This window comes from Myotis brandtii, unplaced genomic scaffold (assembly GCF_000412655.1).
Source record: "Myotis brandtii unplaced genomic scaffold, ASM41265v1 scaffold777, whole genome shotgun sequence".
Taxonomy (NCBI): Eukaryota; Metazoa; Chordata; class Mammalia; order Chiroptera; family Vespertilionidae; genus Myotis; species Myotis brandtii.
This window is the reverse complement of record NW_005371115.1, coordinates 117,132-130,804: the sequence shown is the minus strand read 5'-3', so window position 1 is coordinate 130,804 and position 13,673 is coordinate 117,132. Positions and strand designations below refer to the sequence as shown.

At 46.1% G+C, this 13,673-nt stretch overlaps 1 protein-coding gene across 4 annotated transcripts in view; it reads right to left on the bottom strand.

Annotated features, from left to right (window-relative positions):
• The window catches only part of TBC1D1 (TBC1 (tre-2/USP6, BUB2, cdc16) domain family, member 1), a 91,107-nt gene that overhangs the window by 25,961 nt on the left and 51,473 nt on the right, over positions 1–13,673 (bottom strand). For all 4 annotated transcript variants that reach the window (XM_014530782.1, XM_014530783.1, XM_014530784.1 and 1 more), the window contains 3 exons: positions 11,126–11,311; positions 5,039–5,200; positions 996–1,154 (listed from right to left, as the gene is read on the bottom strand). In XM_014530782.1, the coding sequence (XP_014386268.1) occupies positions 996–1,154; positions 5,039–5,200; positions 11,126–11,311 (507 nt within the window). The remainder of the gene's footprint in view (positions 1–995; positions 1,155–5,038; positions 5,201–11,125; positions 11,312–13,673) is intronic.

Here is a 13,673-nt window from a genome sequence, read left to right as displayed (position 1 = left end):
AGCCAGAAGGTGGGCGAAGAGGCTAGGCCAGGGCCAGTTTCTCACAGATGACATCTGAACTTAGACCAGGAGCGACATTTAGGAAAATGACCCTGAGGGTTGCTGTGTGGCTGGATAGCTGGGAGCTGCCTGACCCAGCTCCTGATTCCTGGGAACAGCCTCCTCCCACTGGCTGCTGCGGGACCTGGAGAGCCAGGCCTGAAGCACAGGCGGGGGCTCCGGCAAGTCCCAGGCGGCGGCAGCAGCAGCCAGAATGAGCATTCGAGAAGCAGGGCCACACGCTCTGACAGCAGCAGGGCTGGGTTCCCACGGGCCCCCGGGGAGCCCTGCCGCTGGGGGAGACAGAGACCCCGAGAGAGGCGGCAGGAAGAGAGGACACACCCGCCACCGCCGCGCGCCTCGGACAAGCCAGAGGCTCTTCTGTGCCTCATAATTACATCCTCATTACCCGTGTTCTTCCCTGTGGCAGCGGCGCGTGTCCAATCCCTTGTTCCCATCGGAGTATTTCCAAAGCTACTCAAGAGACACGATGCCTACCCTTTTCCAAAATAAAGCCGCCCCAGGCGCACACAATCTGCTTTCTGCAGCCTTTCTAATAAACCCTGTTGGAAAGCAGGAGAGGCTAGGGAACGTCTCCTGTAATTACACCAGGCCTCGGCCCTGACACTCACGTCTCCCCAGACGCTCCTTCGTTCGGCTATAAAGCTGCCTGTCAATACGTGAGTGACTGGCCTGAACCACAGTCACGCCTGGAGCCCTCGTGCCCGCCCCCCCCACGCTGCGCAGGCTTAGCAGCTGCCCGGGGAGGGAGAGAGGTTTCCGTGTGTGTGACCAGGGCACCCTGATTACTCCAGGGCTTTGTTAATTGAAAGGCTCGGTAGCAGGGCTTGCCTGCTACACCTGAAGGCAGGTCACTAAACATCTCGGACAGTCTCCCCAGGTTTCTCCAGTGAGTGCAACATACACCTCCACGTCGCATTGATCTGCAGACTCACCAAGGTCGATGAGAATGGCGTGCTGCTGCGAGGTGAGCTGCTTCAAGAGCTCTTTGTACGGCGTGTCCTTGGGCTGCTGTTTCCGGGGAAGCTGGTGTTTCAGGTGGTACTGCTCGGCGAGGAACTTCCAGATCTCACCCCGGTGATGACGTGGCACACCTTCGGGGGTGGGGAGGGTAGAGAGTACAGAGAGACTTTATGCACAGAATTGAACTTAATAATAAAAATGAGTGGTGTGGTAGTCCATCGATCTGAATTCTTGTTCCATGACAACTAGCAGCATAGGAAGCAACCAGAATTTTGTCCTATTTGCTCCCTTCCTTCCTTCCTCTACACCCCCCATCTTCCCCCTCACTCCCTCCCACTTTCCTTTCACCTTTCATATATCCACACTTTTGGATTATACTAGAATCTCCCAGGAATAAATGGTGGGTGGTAGGAGCCCCTATCTGGTGCTGATTCATCGTGCCCTGAGAAAGAAGACCAAGCATGTAACAGAATGTCATCTCATAAAAGCGACGTGACCCAAGTGCGTTGACATGAAGGAAATCAGATTTCACAGAATCTTTCGCTTGTGCGAGGGGGCGTGCGGGAGGCAGCCGATCAATGATTCTCTCCATCATTGATGTTTCTGTTGCTCTCTCCCTCTCCCTTCCTCTCTGAAATCAATAAAAACGTATTTTAAAAAAGAAAAAGAAAGAAATGCAGAAATGCATCCTGAAAAACATGTTAAGTGATTTATAGTGGGGCTTTTCACAAAATAGCTTTTTTCCAACTGGGAAGTTTTCCCAGTTATGAGATGAACAATTTCCTCTTATTACTAAATCGTTCCCATTAAGCTTATCAGACCTTTATTTTTTTAAGGAAAAAAACACGGGCTGTGTGTCACTGGACAGTACCACACATTCTGGTATTTAAGAGAAAGCTTAGGCCTGTTCTTTAAAAACAAAGGGTCATGCACAGTGGAGCCAATGTGTTTGCTAAGAACGACCTGGAGTAACCTTCCCACACTCGGTTGTGCCTCCTCTCCTGACCCAAGGAGAACCCGGGGGAGTCCAGCCAGGACCTGCAGGCAGGGTTCTGGGAGGACAGGCGGCCACCTTCCACCCAAATGTGAACGCCTTTGCGTTTTTATGACTTGAAAAGTAATACATGCTCACTATTTAAACCAAACACTTCTGGAAAGCCAAAAGGCATAAAGAAGAAAATGAAAACGACCCGTAACTGGAGTGAATACATAAATCACCACCCAAAGGAGGACGCTCTGAAAGCAAAGGGGAGGCAGGGTGCTGATTATCTCGCTGGGACAGGCTGTGAAGCAGGGCTGTGCCCGGGAACCAGATGCACGGTCATCCTGCTCATTACTCAGACGGCTGCGAACACCTCGGGATGTTTTCCACGCCGTGCCTTTTTCTTTCATTTAGCAACTCCTTCTTTTGCATCAGTACAAATCCCCCGTCATTTTCAGGGAGTAAGACACGGGTGTGGTCACATGGTTGGGGATTCTGGCTCAGTTCTAGTTTTTGGCCTTTAAACAATGCCACAATGAGCATTCTTTCCCACCGCAGAACCCTGCTGACTGATTAGCATCTAGGTTTCTATATATGGCGTTGCTGGGTCAGAGGTGAGCAGTCCGCATCCGGCCCACACTGCCCACTGCTCAGGTAGCCAGCCGCTTTGCAATCCCACTCCTAGAAAAGCACACTCCAGTTCATAAAGTTCTACTTAACATCTTTTATTCATTAAATAAATGATATCATTTAAATAAATCATTAAAGGAACCGTTTCAACCCAAGCTAAACTTTGGAATATTTCAAATTCCCCAGAACTATTCTTCCTTCTCCCAAACTGACATCCTAATCCTGCGGCTCTGATCCCCTTTTAACTTGGAAAGTTCATAAATCCCTTCATCTCCATCACTTAGGGGCTCTTACCCATACGGGGACTGTCTTTTCTTTTAAGGGCTTGGAGTTGACTTGGCCTCTACCTGGAAGGCTGAAGGTGTGGTTCTGACTTAACCTCATTCTTTTATTCTGAACTACAAGATGGACTGTGGCCATTTGTTTGGGGTAATTAAATCCTATGTGTAGAAACCGGTTGAATGATTGACAAAGCCCCTTTTACAGTTAGAGATACAGTTCCTGCCACGGAAAGCAATGTGGCAATGTCGGGAACACATGAGGAAATTCCAGGTTAGCCTCAGCTCACCTCACTACACACATTGTTCAACCCTTATCCTTAACTCCACTACACAGGGTCCAGATACTGACAATATTTCTAGTAGCCCCCTCTCCCCCGTAAAAATGCATGATGAAAACCAGTATATCCAGGTGTCAGGCTTCTAAGAAAGTCACACATCTGGAATAGCTGTCACAGGCCCCGGCGGTTTACCTATTGCAGAAGCAAAGCCACCTGAAGACCATCAGTGAAAAGGGAAAGAACGAACTCATTCTTTTCTCTTCTTCCTCCTTTTTCAAAACAGCGATCTAGGGCCATGTGGTGCAACGGCGAGCCTCTAGCAACCACTATGTGAGAACTGGAAGAGAGCGCTGAGCTCCTCTGTTGGTCCATGCCTCCGTTCTAGCAGCCAGGAGGCCAGAGCCCAGAGGTGAGGACACCTGCCAGAGCTCACACAGGGAGCCTGGCCCATCTGCAACCTGTGTCCCCCACCTGCCATATTTCTGGTCTCAGAGAACAGCACAGAGGGACGGCTCAACCACGGGCAGGGCCTACGCTGCCTAGAACTGGGGTGGGAGACCAGCTCTGGCCATTACTCAACTGCTCTAAGTCCAAGTCTCCTTATCCACAGAAAGGGAAAGTCATAACTAGTAATAACTATGTGTTATTAAAATGGATGCTTTCGAAACCCAGATAAATGTTAGGTAATGCCTAGTTGACTATTGAGCAAAACCACTTGCCCCTTTACTCTCTGAGAGATGAATGATGCATGTGTATCTTCTCCCATTGATCAGCTAATGAAGTCAGAAGAAAACCGTAAGGTTTATATGTATCTGCAGCCCTTTTTCTAAACACTTGGTTATTCGTGACTAGACTGGCCAGATCCCAGGAGCCCTGGAATCAGATTAGACTCACAAAGCCCCGCCCTTGCCAGCAGACAATCATATGCATTTTAAAAGAAATGGCCGCTTCACTTGAACACGGATAATCATTGAAGTTAAGCTCTAACATGGTGCTTCCCCAACTATCTGTGACGGAGGACCAGCTTTTTCTTTTCAGATTCTCCAATCCACAGCACACTGATACTTTTATAAAACAGCACAAAATGAATTAGTAGAAAAATAAAATGAGGCGGGGGAGAAAGGCTGGAAAATAAAAGTCCACTATTTTTCATTAGGATCTGTCAAATTGCCAGAAAAGTTTCTAAAGACTTAGTCTAAGTTCTATACTCATCTTGGACCAGTAACAGTTCGGACTGGTACACGGTCAGCAGACCACACTAAAAAAAATAAAAATTTAAAAAAAATAGCAGAACTGCCCGCTCTCCAGGGCTTCTGGGCGGAGCAGACACTGCTGTGAGCCCCTGGTATCAGCTCGCTTACTCCTCGCAGCAACCTCTGTTGGTACCCGTGTGGAAGTGGGGCTCAGAGAGGTTCAGTCATCTGCCTAAGATCACATTGTAAATTGGGAGGGCTGGGATCTGAATCTGGGATGACCTGTCTGAAGTCTGTGTCCAACGCTCTATGTTGTCTCCCGAGAGGGGGGAAGCCACACAGTTAGTTCTCAGCTTACTACTGAACTCAGAGTACATCTCATAGCGTCACCCAGTTTGTAGGCAACTAAGTCCTTGGGTTTTCCTCCATCTGCTCACTGTTTCCTGGGCATTTTAATTGATTAACTTAAGAGGAATCGAGAGTGGTAATGAAAGTAGCATCAATTACCTAAGATATCTGGAAACAGATTAGTTAAAGAACGAGAACGAGGGGTGAGATGGGACGTAAACATTTCTTTTTTTAAATGTCATGCTTCTCCCCAACCATCAGTGAGGGGTGAGGTTTGCTGGACTGATTCCCAGGCAGGCTCACCTTGCCCAACAGCCGAGTGCATTTTTTCCATGTCAAACTTAATTTTGGATCTTCCCGGCGTGCTCAGCATCTTTTCCCACACCGTCGTCACTTCTCTAAGGCAGGGCGTGATCTCTTCATAATCGAGCTTCAGGCGCTTGTTCAGCAGGTCGTTTTTGGAAGCTACAACAGATCATTTAAGAGCACGTTAGTGAACACCGCGGCTACGTGTCTTCAACTGCCACCTGTGGCTGCCGAACAGAAAACGTTATCTAAGCTGAGAGAGGCTCTCCAAGGACCCTTCCTTCTCATGTCCAGCCAAACCTTCTAGAAGACTACCGGCTTCTACCGAGCATCCTGTTTCTGCTTCCTGGAACAGAACAGAATAGAGGCACACTCTTCAGACGCCTCTCCTCATGCGTGAGGGTAGCTAGTATTCCCACCAACCCTCTTCCGTTTAAAGCTTTACGAGGAAGAATTATACCTAAACCACCAAAGTGGGGCAGGGGGGTCAATACAGGAAGATTTTAAATGGACAGTTCTAAGAAAGATCGAAACTGACGGCCAAATTTCTACCTAAAAGCACTAAATCCTATTTAGATACCGAGTCCACTCCACATCAGATTGGAAACCCAGACTGTGCGTTTATCAGGAGAGCTGGTAGGATGTAGGGCTAAGGATAAGCCAACACACAGACTTTGGCAGAGCTGGTGAACTCAGTTTCTTCATGATGACAAATACTACATGTCTCACGTACTTTACATTTAGTAACATTTAATCTGAATGTCCCTCTGAGGCTGAGTAGCTTCCCCAAAGTCCCGGAGCAGGAGGCAGAGTGGCCCTGGGGCCCGGCCTCACGGGGTTACGAAGCTTGCAGCCAGTGATTACACATTTTCTCTGGGATTAGGCACGGGTCAATTAGGGGCCTTAAATGTTTTCTAGAATCTGGGACAGCTATCTGAGCATAGAGTATTCTTCAGTGAAAGATTTTCAGTACAAATGTGATCTCTTTAATAGATATGGGGCCACTCAGATCTTTTTGCTCCCGTGATCGGCACTTACCAGTTTTTGGTCAAGTGCATCTTTCTAGAGATTTGTCTGTTTCATCTAAGTGGTCAAGTTTATTGGCATAAAGTTGCTCTTTGTCCTACAGACACTGGTAAGTCAGTGTACACACCTCACGAGTGTGTTCCCCGACCCCCTGCAGATATACACGCTCTCCACCCCAACCCCGTTTCATTCCGGAGGAGACCCGGGCTGAGCAGGGTCCTTCCTGTGCCTGTGAGAAGTGCTGGTGGCAGGATTTGAAGCCCTCTGGCTTTAAACTGCTTTGGTTCTGAACACCAGGTCCTATTACTTTTAAAATGAGAATTACAGCCCGGCCTGCTTGGCCCAGTGGTTGAACATCGACCTATGAACCAGGAGGTCACAGTTTGATTCCCAGTCAGGGCACATGCCTGGGTTGCGGGCTCGATCCCCAGTGTGGGCCGTGCAGGAGGCAGCCAATCAATGATTCTCTCTCACCACTGATGTTTCTATCTCTCTCTCCCTCTCCCTTCCTCTCTGAAATCAATAAAAATATATTAAATAAAAATAAATAAATAAAATGGGAATTACAGCTACTTCACTGAGTAGCTCGTGAGGATTAAATGAGATGAAATAGACCAAGCATGCACAAAATGCCCGCTCACTCGCACGTGCGCCACAAATTATATTATCAAAACTATAGACAGAATGTTGCTTTACAAACTAAGTGCTGATGATATAAAATAAAATATTTTCTTTTCCCGAGTTAGAAATTGAGCAAATGCTAACGCAGTAAATCTGGCTAATGGGACACTGGTGGCGGACCTTATTCCTCTGACGCACGGATTCGGTACCTAACCGGCCCAATTACTGCCGCCCGGTACAAATACGTCAAAAGAGGGAGCTGCAGAGGCCCACAGAGACCCCTGGTCCAGCCCCTCATTCACGGACACAGTCACTGGAGCTCAGCGCAATTAAGGGCGTGGCAAGGTTACTGACTGGCTGGTGGGTAGCAAGTGGCTCAGGCCTAGCGCTCTCTCATTTTTTTACTATTTTTCAGCTAGTATCTCTGTTCTTTTCCTTCTAACTTTGAAGAATTTGCAAGGTCCTGCTAAACAATTCCCTAGATATGTGGAGTTCAAATTTTTTTTTAAATGTCAACCCCAGATTTTTTTGTGGCTGTGAGGAAACACAGAAGGTATCATTAGCATTGAACTTGCTTAATGCAAGCAGCACAGGGCTCCCGGAGCCAATGCACATTTACTTCCCTGGCCGTGAACTCTGCCTGGGAGCGTCTGGCTGCACTGAAGAGCCCGGCAAGCAACACAAGAGACAGGCTCTGAAGTCAACAGGTCGGGAGCGTCTGGCCAGAAGATGCAGCTGGAAAGGCGTAATCCATGCATTCTGCTGTTGGCCAGGCAACACCGAGCTGTTGGCCCTGACACCACCACTGCCTAAATTCAGTGGCCTCCAAAATGCCTGTCAGCCGAGGCAGATGGTGCGGGCCTGTGACAAACGTCAAGGTGCCAACGCAAGACTTATAGATACGAGACCAAACTGTTTAAAATAATGAATAAGGGTCTACAGTCCGTGTCGGTGAGTTTCTGGGGCTGGGGAAACCAGGACTGCACGAGAGTCATCGAAAACACTTGCTATCATTTAACATGGACGTGTGAGCTCACTTGGACTTTGGACTAACGTTCAGATCGGATTTATGTCCCCTGCGTAGGGTGGGCTGTGGCTGCCCATTCCCAATTCTGCGCCGTTAGCAACCGCTTCCACAGATAAAACACTCTTCCGACTGCCACCGCCTCCGGAAAGCTGAGAAAGGGAAGGCTAGGGGGCTGGGAGCCTCAGTAATTAAATGACCCCCGAGCTTGTGGAGATTTTGGAAAAACTGCACCCATTGTTTAATATTTTTACAACCAACATGTAACATTTGTTTAACCAGGGGAAAACCTTTTAAAAATATCTTCAATTACAATTCAATTAAAATTCCAAATTCGATGGGTCACTATGCAGATGTAATACCATTTTAATCTCAAACAAGAAATGCCGAACTATGAGAGTCAGTCCGACAAGCAATAACGTGCTGACCAAGAGCTAGGCTTGCACTGAACCACGCCCTGCTGCCTGGCAGTAGGCTGCCTGCGTCTTCATTTGTAAGAGGGAGAATGGCCTTGCAGAGGGGCCTGCGGGGGACTGCTGGGGATGCATTTTAGTCCCAACATCACTTAAAAAATAAGCTTTAACTGAGGGAATTACAATTCAGCTTCCCCCTGTCTACACTCTTCAGCGAGCGAGGCAGATTTCAATGACGTTGTTTGGTTCTTTCTCAGATGCAATGCTTCCTGAACCGTAATAATATTTGGTCCATATATGCAAAAGCCAGGAACTAGGCTTAGCGGTAGGCAGGACCTCATACGTGTTTCTTTAGTTTCTTTTCCAAAGAGCTTGCCAGTTGGCCTGAACCCGTGATCAATTTTAAGAGCCACTCCCAGCTGCAATTTAACTTTCCTTTGTAAAAGCAATTGGGGGGTGGGGTGTGAGGGGGAGCAATAGAATAGCTGTCTCTCTAGCACACAGTACATTCCCTGATAAGTTCTTATCAAGTCTTGCTTCTGTATTTAATGACAAAACCCTGCCCCCTATCCCACCCCAACACAGCTTACTAAATATTTTTTAAGCAATTCATAATCAGGCTTTTACTGATGATGATTTCTCAGCAATATAGGTACTGTACACACTGATACAATGCTTTCTAAATCATATTTAGCAAGCTTACTGTGCTCTCACCGCAAAGGTAAACACGTGTTGAACTTCACAGAGCTAAAAAGAGAAATGAATCCCAGCAGTAAAAACGAAAGGCCACCCGGGACTGAACACTGCAGGTGAAATGAGGAAGCAGTGGAAAGGTGCTGGGCGGGGCCAGTGCACATATACTGCTGCCAGCAAGGTGTTTCAGGTGACCTCAGGAAATGTCCCAGCTCACTCTGGTCGGGCAAGTCGCCATTTAAACAGCTTCACAGGAGCTCTGCTTCTCTGGTACCCTGATCTTGTCAATGATAGTCACGATTCTTCCCATCATTCCCAGGCCAGCCAGCACCATTCTCGTTTCACAGGGGAGCCCTGATTTTCCGTGGCTGTCATTTGCACAGTCAACCAGGATAGGCATTAAGCGTTTATGACCTACCTGATAAACACGACTGTCTTTCCCTTTCAACAAACATCTCAACCAACATGCACAGGAACGTGGGTGCTGTGCTCCAAAGCTGTCACTCAACTGATGACACACTCAGTGATGCCATCCCCATCAAAGCTCCTTTAGATCGCTGCTTTTAGAATTAGTCACCTTCAGGGACCCACAAGAAACTGGAAGAAAAATGGAGCTGGGAGAAGTCCTAGCACTGACAGCACCCTCACGGAACGGCCCATCTCACTCAGCTTCGATACTGAGTCTACGTCCACAAGCAGCCTCTTACAATGGTTGGGCTACTTTCATATCAAAAGTTCTTATTACTTCATATTTCATTTCTTGTATTTGGTCAAAGATAACAGACTTATCTGGACTATGAACCGTATTAATCAAATCCAGTGTCTTAATGACTTTCAGCTTCTTACAAACAGCAAGATCGTTATTAAAAGATGAAGATGGACAACCAGGGAGCAAGTTCAATGAAATGGAGAGCAGGCCCCCCTTATCCACAGGGGATGGTGCCAAGACCTCCAGGGGATGCCTGAAGCCACAGAGAGTACTGGACACCATAGACACTATGTTTTTCCTGTACATACTCTCGTTCTCACTGAAAGGAAGCACTTTTGGGCTTCTCTTTGCACATCCGAATTGCCAGGATCACCACTTGTGTGCTTTGGGGCCATCATTAGGTAAAGTAAGGGTGACCTGAACACAAGCACTGCGACACCGTGACGGTGGCTCTGATGACTAAAACCGCGACTGAATGGCTAACGGCAAGTAGTGTAGACAGTGAGGAAACTTTGGACAAAGGGATGATGGATGTCCGGGCAGGATGGAGTGGGACAAAGCTCAAGGTTTCATCACACTACTCAGAACAGCACACAATTTAAAACTTATGAATTATTTATTTCTGGAATTTTCCATGTAATATTTTCAGACCACAGGTAACTGAAAACCACAGCTAAAGGGAGACCGCTGGACTCTAATTCCAAAACCTCCTTGGGAGTGACGGCACGGCTGACTCCTGCCCGGGCTCCCTCTGAGGGTATGTCCAGAATCCCTGATCACATTCCTCATTAGTTTATGGCCAGGCCGCTCTCTACACTCCAAGTCCCATGTCCTTTCCATTATACCATCCAGGGAACATAAACTCAGCTCTTAGCTACTCTGAAAATAATACTTATTGCTTCAAGTGACAGCATAGAAACAGGAAATGAACAAAACCTAAGCTTTCAAAGTTCATGGCTTATTTTGATCCTGACATGCCCCTGGGCAGGTTGCTTGGCTTCTCTGGGCTTTAGTTTCCTTTCTTCTTCCGAGTAATACCCCGGAGCCGTCCTCAGGACGGAGTGAGCCTGGCTACATAAACACCCTGATATCATACAGGTAGAGCTCGGCTAATGTTGACGTTTCAGGTTACCTGCAGCTCACTAAACATGCACACAGAGTGAGGTTATGAAGTTAGTGATTATGTGGGATTAGTTCACATATAACATCGAGGCACAGACTCTGGCTGAGGGCAGTGTAGGGAGAGAGAGAAGAGAACACAACAAAACCCACTTTTAGGAGGTTAAAGCTTACATTTGCAGGTTGTCTCTCAGAAGTTCTAGGCACTATGCTAAAAACGACCATATAGGGATAACTAATACAGTTAGTGAGATCATTAGATCTCCAAAAAGTGGTGTTCATTTTACCGATTAACAGATATTTACATGTATGTAATTGTACAGTTGTATGTAATTGTACAGTTGTATATAAAGTGTTGCACGTGAGAGTGTCTTGCTTCCTTTTAAAGGCAGCACGATTACATCTGATGTGATTTCACTTTCAAGCCGAGATAAGTTCTGATCACCAGGCCTGCCAAGTATAAAGAATGGCAAACCAACCTTGGAGCTTCTGGTTTTCCTTCTCCATCCTGAGGAGGAGGATCTGCTGTAGAATCGCCTTGCGCCACAGTTCGCGAAGCTCGCGCGATGTCCTTCTCTTCTCCTCCGGGACAGGGCCGAAAGGCCCATCCTCACAAACTGGCTCTAACGGAGACCGCGGCGGAAGCTCTCCCAGCTCAGAATAATCTGGAGGGAAAAGGACATTTCAGAATGGTCATTTTTCAACAACAATTTATATTCAAACATGTTGCCAAATCGGAAAATTCTCCTCACCACGTGATATTACCCAAACTGATGATTCATGTCTTAATATGCACTGTAATAAACTATGTTTGAACTACAGACATCTAACAACATGTAAATAGTAAGCAAAAGTTGTAGAAGCTGAGGAAATGTTCAAAGACACCTACTTATTTAAGGTGCAATACACCTCCTTCTGAGTTAATGAGTACATTAGTAGTAGTAAGAGCAAACATTCACCTGGTGCTCACTATGTATGTATAATCATTTACTTAACACCCAACCACCCCAAGACATGGGTAGTAGAACTATTCTGTCTTAAAGAAAGCAACCTGATACACAGGGAATTTAAGTCACTTTCCCAATGTCACACAGCTAGGAAGTAGTAGAGCCAGGACTGGAACCCAGTCTTGTTTTCATATGCATGTTCAACCACTCTGTTATAGGTATTTAGAAAGGTATTTGGAAAGAAGATTAAAACATATTTAATAGCAAATAATGACAGTGACCATTAATGGATCCTCTATCAAGTGCTGGGCATGGTACCAGGTGTGTTATGTACTCATTCAATCCTTCAATTCCAGAAGGCAGGCATTAGCATCAAGAGGAAACCAATGCTCAGAGAAGCCAGGGGACTTGCTTGTGGCCATACAGTGAATACGCAGAGGCGTTGGGGCCCCAACTTATGTCTGCCCAACTCGGAAGCCCATGCTTTCCGCTGGGTACCCACCGTTCCAATGTATCCTATGGTGTCAATTTTTAAATTTCCACTTACTAGCTGAAATCTCTTTACAGTTCATGAATCTGTACCTTTCTCAACTGCAGACTCTATGTTGCTGGTACACAATGTTACCACTCACAAATACTGACAACACGCATGGAGAGCATCCCCTGCCCGCTATGCAACTAGCTCTGAACCGCAGCACAAGTTCCTCCATCTGACACAAATCATCCTTGGGAACTTCTGTCTAAACTGAACCTAAACACCATCATGGTGTGAACACATGCCATGAAAGCCCTGAGCCTCACAACCACTCGTAATGCAATGTACAATCTCTCCAGTGCAAGCTCCGACGCAATTCCACATGAACGATTCATTTCCAGAACAGTCGTCGGCATCGACCGCTTGTTACCCTTATCTGAATTTGCGTTTATTTTCCTGCTATGAAATCAAACATGACTACAAAATGTTTAATTTCCTACAATAACTTGTCCATGTTAACTCCTCTTAAATGACTGGATTAAAAAAGTTATGATGGGGGGATACTGTATGAGGCATAGGACGGTCTAACCACTATGCTGTACATCTGACACTAATACAAAATAATATTGAGTGTAAACTGTAATTGGAAAATAAAATTAAACCAAGAAAAATCAAATAAAAAAATTATGATAAGCATTAAGAAATCTTAATGATCGCTGTAGCATTTAAATTATTATCATCACATTTCTATATATGCTTATTTCATTATGATCCTATTAAACAAATGAGTAAATTAAAATTCTACTTTGTTTAGAGGTAAGAAGTTATACACAGTTCATGTACAGTACAGGAGGATGCTCACGTGTTAATGGCCAACATAAACGCAGGAATCAGAACTGTCCGTATAGTATAACATGTGATATGGCAGTACAGTTTAGTGACTAATAGGTCAGGTTCTGGAGCCAGGCTGCCTGGGTTTTAATCAAGAATCTGCCTTTACTGATTCTGTGACCTTTAGCAAATTGCTTAACTTCTTTGTGCCTCAGTTTCCCAATCTGTCAAGTGGGAATAAACAGCACCTCCCTCGTTGTGGTGTTAGAGGAACCAAGTTAATACACATATTATAAACCACCTAAAACAGGATACGACACACAGTAAGAATATAGTAAACCTATTAGCTGTTTAGCCAAACAACTGGAAGCTCCAAGAAGACTCCACAAAGCCACCTTGTCAGGGAGGATTTGTCCCGCACCAAGCACGGGGCCTGGCACCCAGCAGGTACTTTATCAATAACTGACGAATAAAGGAAGAGACAAGCAGGTGCTGGGTTTGGGCATGCTTGTCATTCTTCTTTGTATTTCCTGTATTTTCTGAATGCACGACAATAAACAATTTTTATAATCAGAAAATTAAAGAAAAATAATGCTAAACTGTTCTGATTTAAGTCAAAGATTGAAAAATACAAAACCCCTGGAAGACAAATCAATCCACAAACACCAGTATGCACAGGAGCACTAGTCATTGTGGAATATGATCAACTCTAATCCCTTTTTCAGAAGGAATCCGAGTCGTGTTCTTGTTTCATCCCACTCTGCAGCCTGAAGT